The sequence below is a fragment of the Aphelocoma coerulescens genome, chromosome 10 (assembly GCF_041296385.1).
Source record: "Aphelocoma coerulescens isolate FSJ_1873_10779 chromosome 10, UR_Acoe_1.0, whole genome shotgun sequence".
In the NCBI taxonomy this organism is placed as follows: Eukaryota; Metazoa; Chordata; class Aves; order Passeriformes; family Corvidae; genus Aphelocoma; species Aphelocoma coerulescens.
In genome coordinates, this window is record NC_091024.1 from 10539157 (window position 1) to 10565900 (window position 26744).

Consider the following 26744-nt stretch of genomic DNA (forward strand, 5'->3'; position numbering starts at 1 on the left):
CTTTTGCCAAAGAATGAGCTGTAGCAACTTCCAGTTTATTTGCTCAAGTTATTGGCATAATCAGTATTAAAAGAGCATGCTGAGTAGAATGACACTCAGTAATAAGTTACCCTGCAGTTAAAATAAATGATAATGTTCACTCTGCTTGGCTCAGTCCGCACTGCACACAGGAAGCATGTCCTGATAAAGCAGATATTATCCTTTTTTTAAATTCTTTTTTTTCAATGACCATTCTAAGGCTGTCAGAGTATCTTACCAGAGCAATCAACTTTGCAGGCAAAGCATGAAGCACCTGTCAGAGATTTTGCCACCCCGTTTCACAGGTACTGTGACTGGCTAAGTCAATAGTCTGCTAAGAGGCTCTGATTTTTGTGCCAGCCACACTGGGAAAGGAGGATTCCTCCTCCCTGAACTACCTGATTCATGGATGGAGCTGCACACTGCAAAGCAAGAGAGATGTGGGCTTGGGGCACACAGGTAGCACTGGTTAGCTCCAGCTAAACTGAGATGGTGGGCATGGTATCCTTATGTTTGTCCTGTTCTCGGTGTTTTTCAGCTTGAAATAACGTGTTCAAGGCCACGCTGGACAGGGCTTGAAGCAATCTGGTCTAATGGAAGGTGTCCCTGCCCATGGCAAGGGTTGGAACAAGATGATCTTTATGGTCCCTTCCAACCCAGGCCATTCTATGATTCTATGATCTTTGGCATTGAAGCTTTGTTCTTGTGTGATTAATCCTTTGAATCCCATCTCATATCCAATCAGTTTCCCCAGGCAGCCCCTGTGAAATCTCACCCAGCAGACGTGTGCTCCCCAAACAGAGATGTCTCACTCCTCAGCCTCAGCCTGGCAGCGACTGGATGAGAGCTCAGAAATGCATCCCCCAGGAAACAGGAGCTTCTCCCTGCTGCTGGAGGCATGTCCAGCCAGGATGTCTCACCGCATAGTAAATTGTACTGTCTTTCCTTCTCGATTCCAATTGGATCTTTCTAAAAGTGCCACCACAGTGGGGAACACTTTTCTGGCATCCTTGTGAGCATTTTGTTGCCAGGGAAAAGGTACAGGGACAGGACAGTAAGTGATCTCACAATAAAATCCTCCTGTGCAAAGAAGACACCTGGTCCCTGCAGAACAATTTCTGAGTAGAGGGATGGAGACACTGGCCATTGTGAAGGGGTGACTGTAACATAAGGATGGTGACTGCAAAGCCCCAGAAGGTTCCTTTTCATCCCAATTTTCTGCATGGTTTGATGTATATCTGCCTAGGGTCAGGACGCAGGTAGGTGGCTGAGATACATTTAGGATTCAGCATGATGTACATGGAAATAAAACCAGTTCACCACTGGTGAGAGTTGGCTCATGTTCCCAGTAATCCTCTCCTTTTCCAGAGAACCACAAACATGCTCAGGAGTGCTCCTCTCCAGCAAGGGTATGAGTATTTGATTTTGTATCTCCCCTGACAACACTGGCACTGGTTAATGGGAGATATCTTTTTACTTCTTGGAGACACTTTCAGCATCTTTGGCCAGGAAGCAAAGTGGAGATAAGATCTGATTTGTGTTCTATTTCCTCCTCGTATTTGTCTTCACTACTCTTGGGAAGAATTTGTCTGACCTTGGTGTTTTAATTTTGCTTATCTTTTTTGATCCCTTCAGTGTCTTTAACCTGAAATGCCTGGTTACAGAATAACTAAACATTCAGGGTTGGGTTTATTTTTTTTTTTCTTTCCATGTACAAAAGCAGAGTACAAATGCAGCAGGAAAGCCAGATTTTTTTTTTTTTTTGTGAAATAATCAGATAGTTGCTTTCATTCTGAAAAAATTTATATCAAAATAAATCTTCAGTTAAAATTCACAAACACTGTGTCAAAGGCATAATAATGAATAACAGCCATAATGTGTTTGAACTGTGGTGTCGTATCAGAGCCAAGGATGAATTACGGGGGAGCAAGTGTACTGGAGGGAATTTAAGTCCACTTCAAAAACTCACTGCAAATGAAACATTAATTACTTTGTGCGTAAGTCTGGCAAAAGCTCAGCATGGAGTTACAGCATTTCTAGGAGCATTAACTACAGCCAGAAGTGAGAATCCATCTCCAGGGCTTAAGTCCTGGAGGAGCAGCGGGTGAAACTCTACACATGGCATCAAGGACTTATTCAGTGCCTGGATCTGATACCTGAAAATTAACACTGAGCAGCTGGATCCTGGGTTCAAACTCACAACTTTTGGGCAATCCAGACACACATGTACATCCCTGGCCTTTCTGATGTGTTGGTGATAAATCCAGGGCTTCACCCAAGACCTCAGAGAACTGGTATTTGCTGTCACCACACAGAATGTCTCCTTCCAGCCGTTCTTCCAGCAATTGCCCTCACTGCCTCTGGAAACCACGAGTATTTTTCAGCATCTGAGATATTATGAGATCACATTTTTCACCATCTGAGATAAGGCCTGAAATTACACTGTGCTGAACACTGCTCCTCTCGTTTGGGGCCTGACAGCCATGAATGCCTGTAATTACTTAGTTATTGTGAAATGACGAATTGTTCCCTGTTTATGATAAGTCAGACTGTTCGCCTTCCCTTCTTTCCAATCCACTTTCCAACATGAACCACTCTGGGAGCTTTAATCTCTTCTCAAGCACAAGCCATTCCCTCATCCTTGCTAGCCTCTTGTTTATATTTTTATTTATTTTTACTATAACCTTTCATTTATGCACTGAGATGAGGTGACCAGAGTTGAAGTGTCCTGCCTGTGACTAAACCAAGGATTTTCATGGGACTCTCCAGGTAATAGAGAATTTTAAGTTTTTTTGAGCATTTGATTTTTACATACTGATTAGGAAATTACCTCAGTATTTGGTAGTATATTCTCCTTTTCTCAGGGTGCAGGAATGTCAGCATCCCAGTTAGGATGGCCTGAATCTTTTTTTTACCTGTAACAGCAATTTTTAATTACTTTCTCTTTATTAGCACCACTGGAAACAGTGACATCTTCAATGTCTGAGAGAGGAAAACCCTAATGATGGACCAACAGACATGAAAAAGGGAAGGAATATACACAGCACTGCTTAGTATGGCACAAAATTTCACTTTTTTTTTGGACCCTTCCCTCATGTATCTGACATAAAATTCTGCCATCCATTTTCCAAGTAATTTACATCTTTTCACTGGCATATAGGACATTTACAGATTCTTACACTCCATGTTGCAGAAATTCCTAGTGTCAAATATTGTAGGATAGACTGTGATTTAGATGTGCAGGGAATTTGTGTATGTGATTCACTTTAAAAGCTACACAAATAAACCATCTTCCCATGGGGAGAAAGAATGTACTTAGCAGAATGATAAAATATTTTCATACTTATGTTATGGGAGGAAACAGTTATTTAAGTGGTGATTCTGACCCCATAGTTTACAAGAAAACATTCTTTGAGTTACTGTCACTGTTAAAATGAAGCTGTCCATGGTGGCGGAAACTAAAATCTGTTTTTCAAATGCTGTCAGAGCCAGATCAGTGGCTGTGGGGTCAACACCCCTTTCAGTCCCTGACGTTTTTCTGTGTTATCTTCACACTGAGGCAGCACGGACAACTCCTGGTCGGGGTTAAGGGGCCATGGGTGACACCACCCAGGAGCATTGACACTGTGGGGCTGGAGCCGTCAGGGCAGCACAGACCCTGGGGGCTGCCCTGATGGCTCCCACCACCCCACACCAAGATCACAGAATCACAGAATTCTTGGTTGGAAGGGACCTCTGGAGATCACCCAGTCCAACCCCCTACCAAGGCAGGGTCAGGCGGAGCAAGTGACACGGGTGCACGTGTCCAAGTGGGTTTGGAATGTCTCCAGAGATGGAGTCTCCACGCCCTCTCTGGGCAGCTGTCATAGTGCTCTGCCACCCTCAATATAAAGTTCTTCCTCATGTAGAGATGGAACTTCTTGTGTTTTAATTTATGGACACTGCTCCTCATCCTGTTGCAGAACACCACCAAAAAGAGCCTTGCACTATCCTCTTAGCACCCTAGGAGATATTTTTATGCATTGATGAGATCCTCTCTTGGTCTTCTCCAGACTAACCACAACATAAAGACATTAAGCTCTTAGAGAGCGTCCAAAGGAGGCCACGAGGATGGGGAAGGGTGTGGAAGGGAAGCTGTATGAGGAGCGGCTGTGGGCACTTGTCTGTTCAGCCTGGAGGAGACTGAGAGACCTCATTGTGGTCTTCAACATCCCTCCGAGGGTCAGCAGAGGGGCAGACACTGCTTTCTTCACTCTCGTCGATAGTGACAGGACCCCAGGGAACGACATAAAGCTCAGTCAGGGGAGACTTAGGTTGGATGTCAGGTAAAGGTTTTTCCCCCAGAGGGTGGTCGGGCACTTGAACGGGCTCCCCATTGAATGCTCACGACCCCAAGGCTGCCAGAGCTCAAGAAGCATTCGGACAACGCTCTCAGACACAGGGTGGGATTATTGGGGTGTCCTGCGCAGGGCCACGGGTTGGACTCGATGATCCTTGTGCGTCCCTTCCAACTCAGGTTCGCCTACAAGTCTAAGATTTTACGATCATGGCGGCACCGGCTCAGCCCTGAGGGGCGGCCCCGCGCCGGGGCGGGTCCCGCTGCGTCATCGCCGCGCGCGGCGGGAGCCCCGCGATGCGGGCCCGGGTGCTGCGCGCCTGGAGCGAGGGCGTGAGGGCGGCGGGGCCGCCATGGCGGGTCCTGTTCTTCGGCACCGACCGCTTCGCCGTGACCGCCCTGCGAGCCCTCCGGGCCGCCGGGTATCGCCCGGGCACGGGGGGGAGGGGTCCGAGGAGAGAGGGGTCCCTGAGGGGAGACGGGGCCAGGAGAGAGGGGTAGAGGGGGCACGGGGGACGGGGACGTGAGGGAGAAGCTTGAGGGGGAGATGGACCCTGGGTCGCGCGGAGCCTGAGGGGACACGGCAGGGGCTGGAGAGGGTGAGGGAAGTGCTGGGCACAGAGGGATGGGAGATGACGGCTAATGATGAGGCTCAGAGGTTACTGAAGGATGAGGTGGAGTCGCGCGGGAGGGACCGTGGGTTAGGCAGAGAGGGTGGCAGGGAAAGGAGGGAGAAGGAGCCTGAGCATGGGCTGGATGGGGATTGGCACAGGGGCACATCGAGGGGTGGAGGTAACCCAGCCCTCGCCTCAGTCTGCCTGCATGACGCCTTCAGCCCCTTGTCCACTCCAGGGAGCCCAGCGAGGACTCGCTTGTGTCTCGGCTGGAGGTGGTGACCCTGCCCTCCCGCCTGCCCGGGGACCTGCCCGTGAGGAGCTGTGCCAGGGAGCTCCAGCTGCCTGTGCACGAGTGGCCACACACGGGACCTGTGGGGCAGTTTGATGTGGGTGTGGTGGCATCTTTTGGACGTCTCCTAAGCGAGGACCTCATTCTGCAGTTCCCATAGTAAGTGTGGACAGTGTCACTGTTCTGTTAGCAAAGCTCCACTCTAGTTTTGAGGCAGCATCTGTGATTTGCATTAGGTGAGGTCAGCTTCCCTGGGTTCATCTGCTTAGCCTGAGCCCTATTGCTGTCATTGTGAAGTTCAGTGTTCTTTGACACATGGATGTAAATTTATGCAAATATTCAGCAGAATATGTTTGCCTTTATTCCTCACATCTCTCTTTCTGTGTTTGGCGAGAAACTGAAGTTTATGTAGTGTGAATTTTCCTTCAAGTGCATATTTAAGCCAGTAACACGAGAAGGTATGAGCAGATAGTAGTTTCACTGTAATATATGTTGCAGATCCATTTATGTATGTTTCAGGTACCATTCCTATTCTAACTTGTAAATATTTCATTCCAGTGGTGTGCTGAATGTCCATCCCAGCTGTCTCCCACGATGGCGTGGTCCTGCACCCATAGTCCACACAGTGCTTCATGGTGATAAGGTGACTGGAGTGACAATTATGGAAATAAGACCAAAAAGGTAGGTTTGGTGTGCAGCTCACTGTTGCTGTTGCCTCTCGGGACTTTAAATCATCACTGCTGAAATCATATTTTAACTCATTCTATGTAATCACAAATTTTTTTAATGTGTGTGTTTAAAGTTTGAAACACTTAGGAATCTTCATCTGACCATATGAGATCTGTGCCACGATTACAGTATTTTAGTAAGTGTGTAATTTGCACTCCAGGCCTGTTCTCTAATTCTTAACATTATCACAGGGAACAGACAGAGAACAGTCACACAGCTTTGTCAATAGACTTGGTATGATAGGACCGAAAAGATCTGGGTTTCAGACTTCAGAGTCACCTGTAACATCCTGTAAGTGGACAGAGGTAAAAAAATTGCCTGTCTAGGCAATGAGAGAGATTATATGTTTTAGTTTCAGTCCAAACTCTGGCTTAAAAGGCTTGTGAAAATGCATTATCCTAGTTATCCTTTCTTAAATGCTTGTCTAATAATAGATCTCAGGAAAGTGTGAAACAAATTTCCTCTGGGTATTTCAGATTGTTTCTTCTGAGTTCTCATGTTCTGAACTGTAAATTGTATGTTCATATCGGGCTCAGCTTGCTGAGGAGAATCTTGCTGCCAAGACAGATCTGGTATTTTCTTCCTTGTGTTGTCTTGTGAACCAAACATTTGATAATGTGAAATGACATATGAAAAATAGTTTAAGAGAAAATCAAAAAGGGTAGTTAGTAACTGAGCTAACATATTGAATACAGACTTTTGAACTGCTAACTGAGCTTCAGCTTCTCCAGTATGGTTGTATGTTTTCCACCTTGCAGGTTTGATGTAGGTCCAATTATTAAGCAGGAAGAGGTTGCCATTCCTCCCCGCTGTACGGCACAGGAGCTGGAAGGGATGTTGGCAAAGATGGGTGCAAACATGGTAAAGCCCTGCCAGCTGTGTCACTTCTGACTGGTACTTTGCTTTTAACATGTGCAAACAGAATTCTTACTAATCTTGTTCTGAGCTGGTGTCAAGTTTAAGAGGAGAATGATGTGAAGCTTGGTGTTTGTGAGCACTTTGCCTTGCTGAGAGGAGAGCTCAGTGGTCTATGATCAGCCTTCAGCGTCAGTCCTGTGTGTTCTGTTCTGTTTCTATTCAGTGAAGAACCCAAATGCTGTCTATGGAAATAGTGCAGGTTCTTTCTTTTAAATGAATATCTGCTTTTTTATTTTAATAGTCAGCTTTAGTCCTGTTCTGGGATTAATATCAGAGAAGAGATCATCCATAAAAAATCACTTGTGTTTTTTAATTGTGATTCAGTGGGAAGGATGTCTTTACTGTGTGTGTGTGTATGATACACATCTTCTGAATATACTGAGCCAATTTTCTAAAAGCTCACGGGACAGTTTCACTGTTGAAAAATTAAGTTTTACTTTGCTTATTATTGCTTAAACTTAGCTTGGCTAATACTCTGTACAAAATTTAATTTTGCAGCTGTTAGCAGTTTTGAAGAACTTGCCTGAAAGTTTAAGAAATAAAAAAGAGCAGCCAAAAGAAGGAGTAACATTTGGTAGGTACACATTGTTTTTAATGTGACTTGTTCATTTTTTCCTTTATCAGCTGGAAAACTTAAGTTTCCTGCCATGCTGAGTTGTATTTCTTTAGATCAATTTCTAATATGCTCTTTTCACTGCCTTTACTGACTTAAAAGAATCATACAGGAGGAAAATGCTTCAGAATTCTTCAGACTTAATTTTTTTTTCCAGTTACTTGTACAATATCAAAATCAATATTGATGTCACAAAATCTGAGTTTGTTATTCTTCATGGTTGTCATGCAGACAGAAGGATTACAGCCATGCTTGTAAACATGTTACAAATTTGCAGTGCTATGGATAAATAAGAGAGCAACTGAGAATAAAATATAAATAATCCAAATTAAGGGTTTACAAAATCTCTTCTCCAGTTGTTGTTTGAGGTACCTTAGCTGGATCGTAGACCCACTATTGGTCAGGAAAAACTGAGGTTTAAAATAGGATAAAGTAGTACAGCTGTTTGCTAAGATGCAAAACAAAATAAGAAGTCTTCTAATTTCTCTTTTCCCCCTAGCTCCTAAAATCTCTATAGCGAAGAGTTGTATAAAATGGGAAGAGCAAACTGCTGCACAAATAATTCAACTGCATCGTGCAATAGGGAGTATGGTGAGACAGTGGATTTTTTTTGAACCTTTTTCTGTCCTATAGCATGGCCGAGTTTGGCATAGATACTTTAACTAATCACTAAACCTCAATTTTAGTTGTTTTAGTCTCTGTAACCTAGCATGTGTTTTAAAATCCTGGTAGTTTATCATTAGAGGTGGAATTAATGTGGAGGAGAATTTTCATGGACTTGATCCCATGTGTGAAATCAGCTCAAAAATTTTATGTTGTTTCCTGAACTCAGATTTTCCCTCATGTGTTTGAGAAGGTTTGGAATGCTACAGTGACATCTCTGCATGACAGTAAACAGTGCCAACAACCACAGTGAAGAGCTGTTGTAGCTAGTTGCTTAACTCACTTCTGCATATGCTAATGGTTTGAGTTGAGGAAGAGCAAGGAAAACAAGATATGATAAGGAAAATCTATCTAGATAAACAGCTAAATTTTCCGTTAGCATTATTATCACAGGTATTTTGCATAAGGAGAAAATTAGACAGTTGCTGGAAATGTGAAAATATTCTCAATGTGTCATCTGTTTCCAGTTTCCTTTGCAGACACTCTGGAAGGGTACTACCATTAAACTTCTGGATTTTGTGGAAGTGGATAATATCTCTGGTTTTTATGGTATTTACTCTTAATTATTAAAATTTTAAACCATTTTCTTTAGGAATCTTAGTGCCATGTGGGCCAAGGGGTGTGACTGACCAGGGCTTAGTGAGTTCATGGATCAGATATGGAGCAGTGCCAGAGAATGACTGTTATGATTGTTTCTGCTCATTTGGTTATAATAAAACACAGAATACAATAAAGTATTTTTTAGCAAAATAGTGACTCAAGATGGTTATCATGCTTCAAAGGAACAGAAGAGGTTCAAACCTTTTCTGTACTTGTTGGCATAAAAATGCAGGATGATCTTTCTTTGCTTTTAGATCAAATACCAAATGACTGTGGAGTTGTTCCTGGTTCAGTGCTGTTTCATAAAGTTTCCCAAACACTAATAGCTCGCTGCAAGGTAGGCTTTTCCCATTTGTTTTATATTCACTGCCCTAAAGATGAGGTTTTTAGTATTTGCGTGGTGCATAACTTTTGTCTTAATTGTCTGTTGTTAGTCTCTGTACTAGTTTAGATCAGCAACAGATTTTTTTATTTAATACCGTGAACTTTTAATTTCCACTAACGGGCTTTGCACACCTGCAAGCAGGAATTCGACTTATAGACCTGATGACATTGAATAAAATGAATTCTGTAAGTGAGCCTATGGGAACTAAAGATAACTTTAAACATGGAAGAAGCTTACTGCCTTTTTTTTTTGTTTTTATTTTTAGGAAGGCTGGGTTGGAATCAAAACAGTCGTTTTAAAGAAGAAGCTTACAGCAGTTGACTTCTACAACGGATATATGCACTCTTGGTTCCATCAGAATCGAAGAATAGTTCATGAGGAATGCAGATTTCAAACACTCAAACTTAGCGTGGCAAAAAAGACTCTGAAAGAGAGGGGAATATTGGCACAGGATATAAAGCAGTAAATGTATTTTTTAATGTCTGTAATTTAATGGTAATATAAAATATTTCAAAGCCCACCTATAACATTCAACTTAATTAAGGGATTTCTTCCCATAGTGTTTGATCTTACTGTCATCTGCATGTTTTCATTGTGGGTTCTTGAAGATACTTCTCTTTCTCCATCAGGGAAGAGAATCTCCATGAGTGCTGTAGATATGGAATAAATCCCTATTTCCACTGTTACGAAATAAATTTATTTTTATACAACGTTTTCAGGGGTGTATTGAGGACTTTTGGTATAATTTTCTTCAGGCGTGAGTTTTGGACAATTATTTTGATCTGGAAAGACTAAAATCCAGTGCTTTTCTAATGCTCACTGAGACTATCTAGTTTGGTGGTATTGTAGATCATAAAATTCTTTTTGTATCCCTGCATTGAGGTGAATAATTTAGCTGGGAACATTAGAGAATCTTTTCCTGTCCGTGATGATTTTCTTCCTTCCCTGTTCTGTTTTCATATCCTGGGATATGTCCTGTTTAAAATTTTTGTGCCCTCCATCCAGAAAATTTATGTTCTACTATTTTACTTTCTGACAGATTTTTACCCAATGAGGAGTTGTTATCCAAGATTTTCCTCAATCTGTCTTTGGTTAATGGCATATACAAGAAGTATTTCATGTCAAGAACCCCAAAACTTGTGATTCTTACACTTTTTTGTCTTGTAAGTAGTAATGTAGCACTGAGTATAACAGCAGAGAAAAGACGACCATATCTTAGGAGCTATTCTAATATTTGCTAACTTTTTCCTGCTTTTTCTGAGTTCTGCTGAAGTAAAACCAAAAAATCTAGAAAAATGTATCATTTCGTAAGGATTAAAATGTTTGTGAAGAAGCATCTGTTAAAACAGCTGCTGCAGTATTTTTCTTCTATTGCCATTGGTCCATCAATTAATTATCTCTGACAGGTTTTCCAAAACACATGGTCCTCCAAGAAATCCAAGCCTGTGAATCAGAGTCAAAAACTAGAAACAACAGCAAGGTGGAAGTCAGGCTCCTGTGGAGAATTCCTGTTGTTCCTGACCACAGACTCAGTGCAATTTGTGCTGCAGAAATTCTAAATCCGGCAAGTTTGTTTCCAAGAAAATGATGTATTTTTGTGTTTTGCTCCCTGATACTCTTTGCAAGTGAAAGTCGTGGAGTGATTTTGCTTTTACTCTTTTCAGATCAGTCTATAAAGGTTAGTTACTGCTTTATGCCAATAGAAGGGTGAGCTTTTTGTGTGTTTGTGGGGATGGTGGGTGGTTTGGGCAGTTTTCTGGGGCTTGATACATTGCTATATGGCAAAACCCTAGCACCACAATCTAGAGATAATTTTAAGCACTAATGATAAAGAATTTTGGACTTGGGAGAAGTGTTTTGGTTAACTGGGACTCAACTTTTCAGATGTTTCAGATCCCTAGGCACTGGAAAATGAGTTCTGGTTCATTATAACCTGAGGAAAATGAACAGCGAGGTGTGACTCCCACAGAAAGAATACAGTGCCAAAAGTTCAGATGAGTCCAGGTTGAAAGCTTTTAGATAACCAAACTGTTAAATTAACAGTTTCTGACTAGCAGTGACTTGAGGAAAATTCTTTTAACTCCTCTGTGTATCTTTCATCCTCAGTTTTAGGTCGTGCCCAGTGTGAGACGTATTGGTGGCAGACAATAATTAATCTGTTTCTCACTAAAGCATAAAGCAACAGCAAGAGTTTCCCTGTGTTTTTGGGAAGTTCGAGGTGGCAGGTGCCCAGAATCCCTGTAGATGGAGCTCGCTGCATCCCTTTAGGGTGAAAACCAAGGACAGCTGGACCGAAGATGGTGAAAATCTGGTACAGAACGTCTTCAGTTAGTTGTTTAATAGTGAATAATGTCTAAACCATATTGCAGCCAGGATCCCATGTACTTGTAACTTAATCTTTTGATCTGTGCAGAGTTTGCTTTAAGGCTTCTCTTGCTTTCTGTGTGAGAGGTTATAAAAGATTAGACAGTTCTGTGTTGTTTAACAGTTAATGTCTTAGCTTTGTATATGCACAACTTTATCCCAGTCATTTTACGGAGCAAAAGAAGGTAAGATTAATTTTTTTTTTATGAAGAAGGTCTTGGGCATGCTGTTTTTGGCATGGTAGAGAAGTTTTAAAGGGAATTGGTGTTCCCCAGGCAGCTGTTAGCCAAAATGTCTCTTTGGAAACTTTGCTTTCACCTGGCTCTGCAGGGATTTAACTCAGTAAGTAATGAAAATCTGATTATTTTTGCAGAACAGACAAAACAAAAATGGGGCATTCACTGATGAGGTGTGGAATAGCATGTCAGGGTTGACTCTGGAACACAGACACAGTGATTTGATCCCCAGTACCACTGTTGAGGTCGAGTACAGCTATCCTGGCCATTGGAAAGGGATCTTAGCAAAATAAAACAGCTGTTCTCCTCTCAGAGGAGAGAGGGAAAGCAACAGAGGTATTCACAGACCCAGTGTCCACCATAGCTCAATTTAACATCACTGGGACCAAATTACTGGCAGAACTGCAAAATATTTGGGCACCAGAAGGGCTCTGGTGGTGGATAGGGATGATTTCATCATGGGTTTCAAATAAGTGTTAGTAGAGGGAGTTACATTTTCTAAGATGCTGGTGACTCACAATTAGATGCATCTGTTTCATGTTCCGCAACCTTACTATTTCCCCTGCTTCCTAGGAAACCTCTTTATTCTGGTTTTCTGAACACATTACAAATAAGCAAAAAGTATAAGTGACTAATCAGAGGAGTATTTGAGCCTTTTTATAAAGTTGTTTGCAAAATCCCCAAAAATTTGCTGGTTGAGGCGAGACAAGAATATCTCTCCTTTTGTTTATCCTATCTGTTAACATCCTGATAGCTTCTGGGAAGCAGTAGTTTCCCTTAAAAACAGGAGGGATAGGTCAGTGGATTTATCTGAGGATTGGAAACTGAGTGACCTTAATGGGAGATGCTTTGCCATTAGTCACAAACCTGCTGACATTTAGGAGCTGTGTCTCCTTCTTCAGCCTGTTCCTCAAGGCTGGTGGTCCAAAGGCTTAGGCTGAGGGAGGAGCTGAGTCCCAGCCTTCCTGCATTCCTCCAGCTGATGCTCTCTTGATATGTGGGAGTGTGGGTTAGGTTTCAGGTTGCAGAAAGGACACTGCCATACACTGACCGTAAACAGAACTGGAGGAGTCAGAACTGACATTGACCTGCAGCGTAAAATTTGTTTTGAGTAGCAGATGCCAGGACCTGCTGTAGCTTTGGTCCTATATAAACTTTTCTTAATGTATTGGGATGCTGGCTCATCAGTAGTGGTGAAGTGTTAGCAGTGAGTGGTTGTTATGTCAAGGTTGTTTTCTGTTGGTAGTGCTTAAACACCCGTATTTGAAACCTCTGTCTTGCTCTGTATCCAGTACACTCTGCCAGCAGCCTCCTGGGAGAGCTCAGGGACTCAGTCAGTGCACAGATTAGTTTGTTCCTCCAAGTCAGTGCTAAGCTGCAGAGGGGGACAGTTTGGGGAAACTTGGAGAGCTTCTGGCTGTTCCAGACTGTAGGGCCGTGACCATTTCAGTGCTAATAAACACACATTTCTCCCCAGAAGGAAGAGCCCTGTACTCTGCTGTGTTTGACTGGCGAGCCCACATGCAGTGCAGGGATAGGATCCTGAGCCTGCTTTCATCCATTTATCTCCTGGGTTAGTCTGTAGAAGTCATTTGTGTTACTTCACTCTCAAAGTGATGAAACTAAGTTGAGGGTTTGGCTCTCTGTCTGCAGAGGAGGAGGGGAGCAGAGGGAAAAGACATTTCTCTGCACAAGCCAAGAGCTCTGTGGGAAGGTCCAAGCTAATGCTCCCCACTGGCTGCCTTGGCTCCAGCTTCTGCCAAGCCCTTGCAGCAGACTAGACACAAAAGAAAACACACAGTCTAAATTCATTGGTATGAAGAGGATGTGCCAGAGTATTCCACAGCTCTTCCTTTTCTGCTTTTCTTTGATAACTGTCAATTTGCATTAAAAAGTGGATTATTAAGGGCTCTTTTTTATCTCTTAAAGCATAATTCAGACTGCCATATATCAGACCTGAGAACTGGTTCTGAAGCTTGCTAAATGCTATTGAAAGATTCCCTATGCCCTTGATGGGCTGTAGGTATGGCAGCATAGGCCTAGAACTGGCTTCATATCCGTAGGAGGGGATGGGGCAGGAGAGGGAAATCCATGCTGGAGCACGTGTTTTGAATTCCAGTTTGCATCCACCTTTCTCTCAGTGGGAACTTTGGTGTCAGAGACTTGCTGGCTTGTCTGCATCCCAAAAATTTATTGCCAGAGTTTGCCTGTAAACACGTCTTCTCTGCTATGAGGTCCTTGATTTCAGTCTAGAAAGAGTGGGGGCTTGAAAGGACAATTTAATAGGTCACTCAGAGAGGGGTCACTGACCCCTTCTGTGACCAGCTGTACCTTCAGCTAAGAGCAGCTTCTTGCCAGCTCCTTCTGCTCCCTGCTTCTGAGTGTGGAGGGAAGCCTGTCCCTATCTCCACCCAGCATTGCTCTCTCTACATTGCCTGGTTTCCTATCATCCTTAAAACACGCATTCCCAGCCCTCTTTGTTACTCCATCTTGTGCCACTCCTTAATTCATCCCTGCCCAGACCTGCTGCTCTGATTCTCCCACCACCGTTGCTGACTCTCCACAAGATGGGGAGAGATTCCCTGACTGCAGCATGCCATGGCCAAACCCTGCACCTGCAGGAGAACCATGCACCCATGAAACCCCTCACCCATGTCCAGGATCAGTCTCACACTGATAAAACTGTGATCTGTTTGTGAACAGAAAGGTGAAATCCTGCAGGTTATTCTTTACTCAGCTCTACATGTGGTTTATTTACTCGGGCATTTCAAACACAAAAGTGACACACGTTGTCAAAGCTACAAAATTACTTTTTTTATTAGCCTACCCTATCATAGAGCATGGATTTTCTTGTCAAATAATGCAAGAAGCAAGAGAAAACTCTAACTATGTCCACGTGGAGTCTGCAAATCCACATGGCTTCTGTGTGCTATTGAGCCTGTGAGTTCTTAGAAATGCAGCTGCCAGTAGTTTAGCTTGAATACAATCATTCTAAAACAAGCTAGAAATAAATAAAATACTTACATTTCAAGTATGAAACCTTGCAGTTGAATTCAGTATGAGGAAATCAGTTTATTCCTTTTCATGTTACCAACTACTGTACAGGTACTTGGGCTGGCAAAGTCTGCAGATGCAGAACAGAAAAATGTTTTATGTACATGACTTAATTGAATCGTATTTAGTCTTCCCTTTAGGCTATCACATGAAGCTGTTTAATGTCAGGCAGAAAAAAGATTTTTATGGATGCATTTAATAAGACACAAACTCACTACTGCTGGCCCCCACTTCTCGCCTTATATCTTTCTGGTGGGGAAAAAAAAATGGCACCTTAATTATGTCTCATAAATAATGACACCTACCAGCTTTCAATTAGGTTATTTAGCAGGTTGATGTTGCTTTCAAATTATATTTAATTGAGTGTGAGTGACTTTACCAATGCTCCTATACAGTTCTAGTAGGTGGGACGTTGACCTCTCATCGGGATCCTGGCTTGGTTGTTTCGGCGGCTTGCTGGCGGCCTCTGGTACGCAGGGCTCTGCCCTGGCAGAACCAGGACGGACTGCTGGCCTGAGTTCCTTGGAGATTGCTGGCCCAAGTTCCTCTGAGACTGGAAGATGCTTTGCTCTGTTGCACTCCTCTCCGAACAAGTGAAAGTCAACCCAACACCGACGTCGCTCTTCATGGTTCTGGAGGTGCCATCAGATGTGCCGTCGAAACACCTGCCCAGGGCAATTTCCTTGGCGATCCTTGGGTCTTGGTCAGTGACTGTGTAGATGCCGTAGTTGTGTCCCAGCGGGTCAAGAGGTGCCAGCATTGTGTACTCGCTGGTGTCATTGTTGGTAGCCATGGGGAGGTGGTTCACCAGGTACTCATGGAGCATGCTGTTGACGCTCACTCGACGGCAGTTGCCTTGTGGGACCACTTTGACGAGTGTGCGGTCCACACGGTCCTGGTCGAAGAGCATTCCGCTGCACTTGAACTCCAGGCAGGCTGCCGACACGTCCCGCTGCTGGGGGTCACGGATGCTGCGGACATCCCTGATGCCATAGAGTTTGCCAATGGTGCGTGGGTGTGTCCCACCCATGTTACGAGATCTTACATTCACCTCCTGGGGCCCATTTATTTTTACTTTAATGTAGCAGGCCCTAAATTCCATGGGTTTGGGCCACCACGCCAGGTAGTCATCGGTCCAGCTCATGAGGTCATCTTCACTGAAGGGAACAGTGTTGTAGTCGTACCGGTCTCCTTCTATCCTGTAAAATCTGAAGTGAGCAGCACTGTGTGGAGCTTCCTCGCATTCACTGAGGTTTTCGTAGGCATAAATAGGGCCGTTGTTCTCTTCTGGGGAATTAGGGCTTGGCTTGGCCACGTTAATGCTGAATGCTGTTTTCTTAATATTGGAGTCCTCGTGGTCTGTCCTCCTGTAGTTGAGCTTGTTGAGGTATGGCTGTGGGACCCCAATCGCAGCAGGGTTGAGTTTGGGAGCAGAGGGCACAGCTTCGAGCTCTTCACCCCCCATGCTCGCCAAGATATAAGCTCCGTAGGCCTCGGGGTTTTGCTCGTCACAGAAAGCGGGCACACAGGCACCATTAGGACCAGTGACTACACTTTCGAAACGGCCCCATGCTCTGGGGTTGGAGGAGAACCCTGGTTCTGGCTCCATGTTTATAACAGAAATTACAACCCCTTGGATCTGCTCGCTTTGCAGAAATCTCTCGCTTCTGTAGGCTCGGACTTTGACATAGCACCGTCTGCTCTCAGGGACATCCAGGTTAAAGAGACGCCTCTCTTTGATCTCCATGTTCCCAACCAAAAAAGTTCTCTCCTCCCGTTTGCGCCGTGTGCTTTTTTCAATGTTGAAGTCCCCTTCTTCCTCCCATAAGCCTGTCTCTGGGTTCAGGGACCAAAGCTTCATCTCTTGCAGGTGCTCTGGCATCTTGACCTGAGCAGCATCCAAATGAACCTTCACCTCTTCTGCATTGAGGGACTCTGTACCCTGTTCATCTGTGAAGTCCACAGAAAACATGCCATATGTGCGGAGCGGAAATACATCTCCTTCCTCATCTACAAAGTTCAGATCACTTTGTGTCACAGGGGCTGTGGTGATGTTTCTCGGGTCCAGAAATGTCACGCTGGCTTTCACTTTGCCACTGTAGACCTCTCCATTTTTCCTATAAAATGCATTGGGAGGAATTTCTAATTCAGCAATTGGATCATCTTCTTCCATTTCCCCCAAAGAAATCACATTTGTTTCGGTGGATTCCAGTGTAACAGGGGCTTTCTTTCTTAGTAGCTTGATTTCATGAAATACAGCACCTCCATTTTCCTTGAAGGGCAGAACTTTTGTTGTGTTCACAAACTTCTGCAGTCGATCCACAAAAGTTAGAACCAGTCTCTCCGTATCTGCTGGAATGTGGATGGAGAAGGTTCCCTTGTAGCCAGTCATACTCACTCTCTTGTTCCCCATGTAAATGTGGCCAAACCTCAGTGGCTCACCATTATCTGCTGCTGTGGCTCTGCCTCGAATCATTATTTTGGTCTCGGTGCATATTTTGCAACCACATTCGATAATGACTTTAGTGGGGAGTGTGTAGCCATCGCAGGAGATGTCCCTGGTTTCCATCTTGGATACCCCACAGCAGTAGGAGACATTGTCCTTACACCGAAGTCCCTTATCCAGCTTCCCCACACAGGTCTTTGCTGGGCACTTGCCCACATCATAGTAGAAGGAGTTTGTTGCTTTTTGGAAGCAATCATGAGGAAGTCGGATGAGGTGGCTTTGGGGTTGGGGGTCACAGGCTGCCTCTTGTCTTCCTGTTGAATAGGATTTCTTAATGAGCAGCATGAAATAATTGTACAGTCATCACTGTGTTGTCTGAAACCTCAGAGCTAAACATTGCTCCTAAAAACAGTGAGATTTGTTCAGGATTTTTGTCAGCTGGTTAACTCATTTCAGTGAAGGAAGCAGCTCAGCTTTAGCTTTAGGACCCTGATTAAGAGCTGTTTGCAGGAGCATCCCAGCTCCTGCTTATCCACTATAGTCATCCAACCCACCCTCAGCTAGATACTCTGCTGCTGCCTGGCTTTTTGACTATGGCAAGACTAAAATGTGTCCCAGGATTTTAAAAACAACCAGAAATATTCCCATGTCAGGCAGCAAGTACAGTGAGAAATCTGACAGCAGCAGGTTGAGCTTGGTAGGTCACCTGCAATCCAGAGCTTTGGTTTGTAAGAAGCGTCTGGTTCATAACCAGCTCACTCAAGCTTATCTGCAAACAGATGAATGTTACAAACCTCAAGTATTTTTCCTGTGGCTTTTCTTTACCAGATGTATCTCAGTTTCTGGTTCTTGCACACCAACAGCTCCCCAGCTGCTTGGAAAGCATAACTCTCTTACCTATGACAGCCAGCTTGGCAACTTGGGACTTCGCTGACCCCCCAGCACTGCTGGCCTTGCAGAAATACTCTCCTGACTGTCCACTGTTCAGGTTCTTCAGAATCAGGTTGTTTTTATATTTGTACAAGGAGGGATCCAGTAGTGAGCCATTGTGGTACCTGCCAGGAACAGTTAAGGAGACAGAGGCTGACAGTCTGGCTGGAGCACAGCGATGGCTTGATCCTGCATCCTATTATGTGGATTTTGCCAGATTTCCTGCCTCAGTTTCCCTGGTTTTTGTTTGGCTAGGTGGCATCACCTGAAAAGTTTTCCCCTACTGCTGGCTGTACTGAGATATGGCTGCTGGACAGCTGGCAGGCAGGCAGAGCTGCCAGTTGTGTCTGATGAGATTTTTAAACTCTTTGTGTGTTTTTCCAGTGAATCCCTCAGCAGATGACATTGCCATTGTGAGGAAGCCATCACTTGCAGCCATCAGTTCTCAGAGTATTTAACTATTTTATAGCTAACCCCCCCATTTATGGAGATGGTAAGGAGATAAAACTGGCATCCATGGGACAACTACGACTTTTGGCAGGTTGAAATCAAGCTCCTTACCAGAGGTAGCGGTCAGGGGCTGGGCTCCCTCGGGCATCACAGCAGAGTGACACACTCTGTCCCACTCTCCTGGCTTTGTCCTCAGGGCTCCTGAAAACGTAGGGTTTGCCTGCAGGAGAAGGAAAAGGCCATCTCATTACTCTTCCTCCCATAAAACCACAGTTTATTTCTGATGCCTGCATATAGCTTCCTTCATCCCCCCTCTTTGGGGCTACCTGATCGGTGCAGTTGCACTTGGATTGCCAGGTTTCTCCGGTCGCTTTCAGGCACGGTGACAGTCGCTGTTGCATATTTGGCTTTCTTTATTTTAAGGGTGTTTTTCCCATCAGGACAGACTCCGGGGATCCTAAACATGCCTCTGTTATCGGCCATTGTCAACAGCTTGAGTTTCTTGGCTTGCAGGTAGACCCGGGCATCGGCAGCAGGTGACCCATCCTCGAGAGACACCTTCCCGTGCAGGGTGGCATCCTCACACATGCAGGTGTCACAGTCGGCGTTGACACGGCCCATGGGGCAGGTGATGTTGCAGGCTGGAGGAGAAGCAGACACATCAAAAACCAGCCCCAAGTCCCCACAGCACTCACAGCACGTTCTTGTGTCTGCTTTTAATTTAGATGCAATAAGGCAAATACTGCATAAGGAGCAAATTGTATCCAAAACATATTTTTCCTGATTATCAACAGCTGTGCATCAGAAAGGCAGGGACGATGTCATTTTGAACCTTACAATTAGTAGAAAGCAGCCACGTGGATATAATTACAGCTAGGAACTGCTATTTATCTTCCCCAAAGGGCTCAATTTCAGGGAAGTTTGAATCCAGATCAGCATGTGAGCTCTTAGCTCAACCCTGGCAAAATTACAAATTCAATGTCGTAAACTTTCTAGGTTTCTGTTCCCAGTGCATGCCCAGAAGTTGTGATTTTGGTCTTTCCCAAAAGTTGTCTCCCCTTATTCAATTAGTATCCTGGCTTGGGCAGGATGTGGGGTAATTGCCAAGTGAGCATTACCTGATGGGTTTAACAATTGGTCTCCCAAATATTACTCTGTACTCATTTACCTATAGTGATTAATCCTAAATAATAATCTGTCTTTTCCCAAGGCTCAGGTCATTCCTTTTACAATCACAGAGCATCCCTGTACAGCGGCTACCTGATTTTTCAAAGATTAAAATAAATGTAAGAAATCAGGGAAAACCTGAAACAATTTTTCTGTACAAAACTTGTTTTCAGAATGTTTTCAGAATTACTTGGTTAAAAGGGGATTGTAACAATAATATAATTAATTACAAGCCCCTTCAGCAGGGACTATGCCAATTTGATATTCCCAAATCATCTCTTTCCTGGAGATTGCATGGAGGCAGCTGTCTGCAGTCACAGACTCCACTTTGAGAGCTGCCGCTATAACAAGATTAATGAGATTTTTTCTATATCCCAAAGATATTGTGAGTCCCTGTTATCTTTCTGTTTGGCTATAAACTCCTCCTGCTCTGCTCTTTGTACTCTCCAGCCCTGCTCGGGAATCACTAAATTCTGGTAAAGGAGAGAAGGATGGTGAAATGACAGCAAAGGGAGTAAAACACCTGTGCAGTGGTGAGACCAGGACATCCTCCCCTGCCCGTAAGTGAGGTTATAGGAGCACCTGAGCAAACATGTCCAATGCAGAGCCGCCCTTCCTCAGTTGCTTCATTACAGTGCACGCCCCAGAGGCGCTCAGCTAGGCAGGATCTGGTACGCTTCTGCACCCCGGTTTGGCCACACTTTGCTGAGCACTCGCTCCATTTCGACCATGGAGACAAAAACCTTTTTGAATCTTGCACCAGTGGACCTTGAATAACATCAGTGGTGTGTTACTGAGGCGCACATTACACATAACAGCTGCCCAAAAATGGGCAGTTGGGTTTTAGCAGCTTCTATAGAGCTCAGACTATACATTTGGATATTATGCACCACATGGATTAAACAAACTCAAAGCATGTTCAGGGAGCTGGGAATTAAAGCATGAGAAGGCATCTGAAGGCTTCTGACTTAATTTCCTGCAGGCTACCAAATTCAGGATGATTAAGATAAACCCAAGAGAAGCAAAGTGCAGGCAGCTTATGCTTAGTGTTGAATAACTTTGGCTTAAGGAAATCAAACACACATTCTCATTTAAATGTTGTTTGAGGGGCAACACTTGTCTGTTTCAAATGTGGTTAAATAGTAAAAAAAAAGGTAGAGTGGTTAAATAGTTATAAAATGGTAAAATTATTGGTATGATCATGTTGAATATCTTTAACCAAATTTCAACATATGTTTTCTATAGGGGCAGCGTGTGTCCTGTTGTGAGCACCACTTTTACTGTGTGCAAACCAGAAGCTTAAGATGCTACCGAGCAGACTGAGCATGTCAGGAGCCAGCTGATTGGTAAAACAGAGAAAATTTGCAAAACACATTGAGAGTTTAATATGAGGTTAGATTTTTAAAGGAATTTCTTTAACTGGGCTACTAGATGTTATTAATTTAAGCTACTTTGAATGGATGAGATCCACTCCGAGTCTGTGGTTTGGGCTTTTTTTAAAATGACAGTGTTCTAATAATATTTATGAGGATGTGCTAGTGACTAAAGTTTCTGAAAATGAAGTTTCTTGGAGATGTGTGCTATGTCATCTCCCATACCTATGCTTCCACCCAATTTGTAATAGAGCAGGTTGATTTGTTTCCTAGAAAGGCAGACAGACACAGAGCTGGACTGTTCAAATTGTGAATGGATGGTTGAAAATGATCCTGGCTTATAAAAGCAGGTGGGTGGAAAAGACCCTTGAAATGAGAGCAGATATGGGAACGTCATGCCTGGCTTGGAGTGAGCACTTGGCTTAGATGGGCAAGGTTTTAATCTGTTGGCACATTGGCATCTCTGGTTCAGCATCCCAAGTTGTGCATCCATGCAGGAGGAGGTGGGCTTGGGGTGGTCACATCCTGTGGAGAAATGCCTATTTGTGCTTGCCCCAAGCAAAAATTTAATGTGCAACAGATTAAACCGGGATCTCAGCAAGATCCTAAGTTTGTTTGGGACCAGCTGCTTTAATCTGCAGGGCTGGTGATGATAGGAAATGAGGAGGGGAATCCTGTGGAGGAAAATGGCATTATATGGCTCTGGGTAGTGCTTTGACAGCAGAAAAAGCAGAAAGTAGAGGATGAGGGAGAAGCTGAGGGGTTGAGCATTGGTGGGGACATGGGAAGGGACAGGGCTACCCCGTGGCACCGGCCGGCAGGAACATACTGCGTCTGATGTAGGTGAAGGTCGGGTCTCCCCGGCGAGAGCTGCTCCTTGTACCTGTGGGCAGAGGGGTGATTCAGGCAGGGTTTGCCAGCCAGGGAGCCAGCCCCAGCATCACTGCCTTGTGCCAGGCACTTTGAGGGGAAAACTATTTTACTGGTAGTTTTCCTAAAAATACCTCTCAGCAAGTGGAGGGGAACTCTCAGTGTCCATGGTTTTGGTGCTTTGATTCTTCCCAGTGGCTAAGGGAGCTGCTGGGAGCTGGGCAAATGGCTGGGAAAATCCCCAAATCCTTCAGCATGGCCAGCCCTTTCAGTGCCTGCTAGAATTTAAATCCTGAGCCATAGGCAGTAAAGATGAGAGGCTGGGGCATCTCCTGGGGATTAATGAGCAGAGTGGGCTGTGCAGGTTAATTATTCCCCACAGGCTTTGATTCTAAAGGAATGGTGTCACAAAACCGCCCAGGGTGTGGGGACAGTCTGGGCTGGGTAAAGGCAGTCAGAGCATGTGCTGGCCCATTCCTGGGCTCTTCTCACCCTCCCAGCCTGCGCGTGCCTCCCGCAGGAGCTGGGGCTGTGGTCACACATTGATCTTCCCTTTTCCAGGAGAGGAGCCAACAGCCTGTGTCAGCGATAGCCAAAACCCTACAGGGGGTCATGGATGATTAACATTTATTCCATTTCCTAAATCATAGAATCACAGAGTGATTCTAACCCTAAATGTCCTCTTCTACTCAAATAATATTGGTTGTAAATTGTTGGAAAAATTGTCCAGCGAGGAAAATCCACCCAAGGTGGGAATTAACTTACTCTCCATGCTGAGCATTACCAGCGGGCTGAAGGTTTTCGGTCCTATCTGGACCCTGCTGAGGGCTGGTTTCAGAATCCTTTGTCCTAAGGGTCAATAAATGAAAGAATAAAATAGATTGAAGAAATTGGGCATCCTTAGGTTCAATATTACAGCTTTCCCGTTGGGACTGTGGCTGGTTAGAGCTCCTGTAGGATGCAGTACAGGAGATGCCAAGAGAAGGACATAACAGAGATGTCCCACAGCATCACTGCAACTCAGGTATGATACAAATTTTCTATTTCCCTTATCACTGAAGAAGTTTTTCGTACTTCCTGTGTTGGAGCAGCTCAGATTGATTCATCTTTTTATAGCTGGAGAGATAAAATATCTCCTGCCTCTCCATGTGCAAGGAGAAATGAATCCAAGGTGGATAATGTTGGTTGTCCCTATGGGGCAAGAACGGATTTCTGCACTTGCTGGCCACCTGCATGCCTGAGGGGAGCTGATGGCCATGGCTGGTTCCTGGGAACCGGTCCCATATAAACTGGGGAGCTGAGCCCCAGCACCAGCTCTCCCCTGTGCCCAGCTCCTGTGGGTACAGACTGGATTCTATGGGGTCTCAGGGACAGCAGGCAGGGATGGTCTCAGCATGACCAGTGGACTGGGGAGCTCATCTCTGGTCATACAGGGGCTCGCTGACTCGCAGACAGGCTTTGCTTGAACGCCGGGGGCTGGATGGGAGCCAGTCCTTGCAGAAGTTGTCTGGCTGGGCAAACGCCACAGTGACCCAGACCAGCACCCAGCATCGATGTCAGGCTGTGTCTGCTGGCTCAGTGGCTGCCAACAGACGTGCCTGCACTGGCATGGGCAGGGGACAGCACAGTGACCAGAATGGAAACATTTAACCTTCACCTAAAACGGATGTGGCTCCCAAGAGGAGGAGGAGGATCCAGGCTTTCATGGTGACCATTGCTGTCTCCAGATGTGGCCAGGGGCTTCCGCAGCCGTCCCACGCCTTCCCCAGTCCTGCAGAGACAAGCCCTACTGTGTCAAGGCTCACTCAGGTCCTGCTGCTTTCTGGGAACTTCTCCCAGGCTGAACCACTCCAAAACATGCCACGGGGCCACTTGTATCCCCTGCTCACCCACCCCTAGCAGCTCCTCATCTACTCCCCCAGTGGGGAGCAGCAGGGGCTCCACATCTGTGTTTGCATTCCCCCTGCTTCTCACCATCACATCTGAGCCCAAATCTATTCTGCAGAGCACTGCTTTGTAATGGCATCTCCTTAACATGCCTTGGAACAGCTTAAATACTTCTGCAGGGATCTCTTACAGCCCGCACAGCTCCGCAGGACCCCCAGCACCCAGCTGTGCTCCCCACAGGAGCAGAGGCATCTCCATGCCTCCATCCCTCTGCCTGCAAACTGGGCATAGTGTGAGGATAGAATCTTAGCCCAGTATATCCCAGAGCCTGAGAGGGAAGGCTCCTGAGCACCTCTGAAAGTGGAAAACCCCATGCACAAGCCAAGTATTTCCTGCAAATGTAGCAAGAAGCTCAGTATTTTCCTTTTCCGACAGGCACAGATGTGGGACTGAGGCTTTGTGTCGTTCTTCACCAGCTCAGCCACTTCAGATTTTGTTTTCAGTGAGTCCCTTTGCCCTAGAGCTTCAAGCATTTGGGTATTTAATTTCTGAATGTGCCCATGGAGCTGGTGTTACCCCTAGTGCCACCAGCTGGAATTCCAGGTGCTTTACTTTATGCACCCAAAAGTGATGAACTGGGAGGAAGGGAGAATATTGTTCCAGCCATTTGGTGCCTCAGTTTACCTATAAAATGGGGCTGACATACAGCAGCCAGGGGTGAGAACACTCTGTTATTTGTAAGTGGTACTAACCATCCCCTCAGAGACCGGAGAATGTGGGACTAGGAAATATTTTGATTATGGCTCAGCAAATCCCAGTGAAGCAAAAATAACAAGCAACACATGAGCGGTATTTTGTGGGCTTATGGTGGGGTTGTGAACTCGCAGCCAGACAATAACCAGGAAAAAATTAATCCTGTTTCCCACTTGGCAGCTATTTTTGGAGCTGACTGCAACTTGTTCAGCACTGGGTTTGGGATTGAGATACATCCCTCTGTACCCAGACATGCAATGCTAGAAAAGGGGGGCTCAAGTGGCTGGATCTTGGCAGCAGGGAAGGTTTGGAATTGCCTGTGTCCCCTCTATGGCAGGGGGATGGGGAAGCCACCGTGGGACAGAGCCACGGGAGATCAAACAGCCCCATGTGAGCAAAGCCCCCCAAACCCCCGCTCCAGCTGTCCCGTAACCCTTCCCCAAGACCATTAGCTGGGACGAGGAAGGGAGGAGCGGGACGCAGAGAACTGCATCCCCATCGATGTTTTTCAGCCTCTGTGCCGTCATCTGCCCATTAATTAATTTCCACCTCACCTTCAATCACAGCCGCACTTAATTAAGCTGCTGTAGCACAGCAGAATTATAACCACTATCTGCCACGGAAAGAAAAACAGCAAGATTGGGTTGGGTTTTTTTCTCTTACCCTAAAAAGCCACTGAAACCCCACTTAAGGAGAGTCCCGTCCTCTCACCACGGAGCCGCCAGCCGAGCTGAGATCCGCGGGCGAGACGAGGGCTTGTCAGTTGCGGGTTCAGGGATTTGCAGCCGATTGGGAAGGAGAGGGAGAGAGAGAGCTGCAGCTTACCGAAACCTCCCCTGCGCCGAGTGGAGCCGAGCTGTGTACAAGCCTCCCGCCGCCGAGGCGGCGAGGTCGCTTATATAGCCCAGCGTGTAGCTTAGGGGATGGCAGCGAGCCACTGGCCGCGAGCACAAACAGATCGGACGCGCGAGGAAACCGCAGCTTGAATAATCCTTTAATAAGGTGATGGTAAACAGAAACCTGTGGCGATGCCACGGCGTGGCGGCTGCTGCTGGTGGCAGGGGCAGGGCACGGTGTGGGTACCACGTCCCGGTGTGGGCACCACGTCCCGGTGTGGGCACCGCATCGCAGCACAGCACCGTCACTGTTAGTGGTTCACCCGGGGTCTGGATCTGAAATAGATGCTGCTGAGTGTTGAAGGTGGAGATATGGTGAGCAGGCAGTGAGTTTTGGGGATGCTTTTTTGGCTTTACCTGGTCTGGGACAAACGTGGTGCCCACCCAGCAGTGCATGTGGAGTTGCCCCATTTTGCAGGTGTGGGGTATGGCTCAGCTGGGCACTGTTCCCTGTACTGCCTGCCAACCTCTGCCCCTGTGCTGGCTCTGGCAGGGGTCAAATGAGGATGCTGTGAGGATGTGAGACAAAGCCAGTGGGATTGGTTTGGACACCTGGGGTAGCACAGAGCTGCAGAGGCAGGACCATCCTTGTAATTAAATGTGACTGCATCTCCCTCGAGCCATGGGGAGATCTAGCAATGACCCCTAACCAGAGTTTCCTGCTTGCCCCACACTGGCTTCAGCCTTCCAGGTTTTTCCTCCCTCTGCAGCCATATTTTTCTCATGGAACTTGTGGCAGCTGGTCTGTGGACTCGGGGCTGCTGGGTGTTGAGAAAGCATGTGGCCTTGTGCAAGTGACTGCCACCCAAGCACGCAGCCCCAGAGCTGCTGGACTGTGCAGACAGTTGCTGCAGGAGTGTGGTGTGAAAGCATATGCTTTATGTGTCAGGAGCTACCCCCAAAGAACGGGGATGGGTGTTGGGGCAGCCAGTGGGGGCCAGTGGTGTCCCAAGCTGCCTCATGGTAATCCTTGTCAGCCCTGCTGCCAAAGGGAGTGGTGCAGGAGGAACACAGATCAAGATGTCACATAAAAAATAATCAGTGGTGACCTACACTGGCTCCTGTTTATGTTTACGAGGGAAAAGGAAAAAACATCTGAGATGTGCCCAAAACAGCAGAATGTTTATCTGGTGGGCAAGGAGTGCCCAGT

At 45.6% G+C, this 26744-nt stretch overlaps 2 protein-coding genes across 3 annotated transcripts; one reads left to right on the forward strand and one right to left on the reverse strand.

Moving 5' to 3' along the window:
* The first annotated feature begins 4613 nt into the window (after nucleotides 1–4613).
* MTFMT (mitochondrial methionyl-tRNA formyltransferase) lies at nucleotides 4614–9882 on the forward strand. The gene is made up of 9 exons (XM_069025945.1): nucleotides 4614–4776; nucleotides 5207–5419; nucleotides 5819–5941; nucleotides 6748–6850; nucleotides 7406–7481; nucleotides 8020–8111; nucleotides 8651–8732; nucleotides 9038–9120; nucleotides 9434–9882. The coding sequence occupies exons 1-9, from the start codon at nucleotides 4652–4654 to the stop codon at nucleotides 9632–9634; spliced, it is 1098 nt and encodes a 365-aa protein (XP_068882046.1). The 5' UTR covers nucleotides 4614–4651; the 3' UTR covers nucleotides 9635–9882.
* A 4675-nt stretch (nucleotides 9883–14557) lies between these two features.
* Nucleotides 14558–25553, reverse strand: CILP (cartilage intermediate layer protein). 2 transcript variants are annotated; one of them, XM_069026032.1, is made up of 10 exons: nucleotides 25524–25547; nucleotides 25362–25428; nucleotides 23716–23829; nucleotides 22824–22907; nucleotides 22018–22071; nucleotides 20398–20583; nucleotides 18975–19289; nucleotides 18760–18868; nucleotides 18166–18323; nucleotides 14558–17582 (listed from the first exon to the last, which is right to left on the reverse strand). In XM_069026032.1, the coding sequence occupies exons 3-10, from the start codon at nucleotides 23771–23773 to the stop codon at nucleotides 15220–15222; spliced, it is 3327 nt and encodes a 1108-aa protein (XP_068882133.1). In that variant the 5' UTR covers nucleotides 23774–23829; nucleotides 25362–25428; nucleotides 25524–25547; the 3' UTR covers nucleotides 14558–15219. The 2 variants fall into 2 exon arrangements, with proteins under 2 accessions (XP_068882133.1, XP_068882134.1); XM_069026033.1 differs by lacking the exon at nucleotides 25362–25428 and having other exon boundaries at nucleotides 25524–25553.
* Nucleotides 25554–26744: the final 1191 nt, after the last annotated feature.

Excerpts from the sequence above, each read along its gene's own strand:
- MTFMT (XM_069025945.1), top strand. The coding sequence starts at position 4,652 with ATGCGGGCCCGGGTGCTGCGCGCCTGGAGCGAGGGCGTGAGGGCGGCG. Across the intron at positions 6,851-7,405 it reads CAAAGATGGGTGCAAACATG|CTGTTAGCAGTTTTGAAGAA; the intron begins GTAAAGCCCTGC and ends TTAATTTTGCAG. Across the intron at positions 7,482-8,019 it reads AAAAGAAGGAGTAACATTTG|CTCCTAAAATCTCTATAGCG; the intron begins GTAGGTACACAT and ends TTTTCCCCCTAG.
- CILP (XM_069026033.1), bottom strand. The coding sequence starts at position 23,773 with ATGGTCACCATGAAAGCCTGGATCCTCCTCCTCCTCTTGGGAGCCACA. Across the intron at positions 18,869-18,974 it reads AGTGCAACTGCACCGATCAG|GCAAACCCTACGTTTTCAGG; the intron begins GTAGCCCCAAAG and ends CTTCTCCTGCAG. Across the intron at positions 17,583-18,165 it reads TGCCAAGCTGGCTGTCATAG|GAAGACAAGAGGCAGCCTGT; the intron begins GTAAGAGAGTTA and ends CCTATTCAACAG.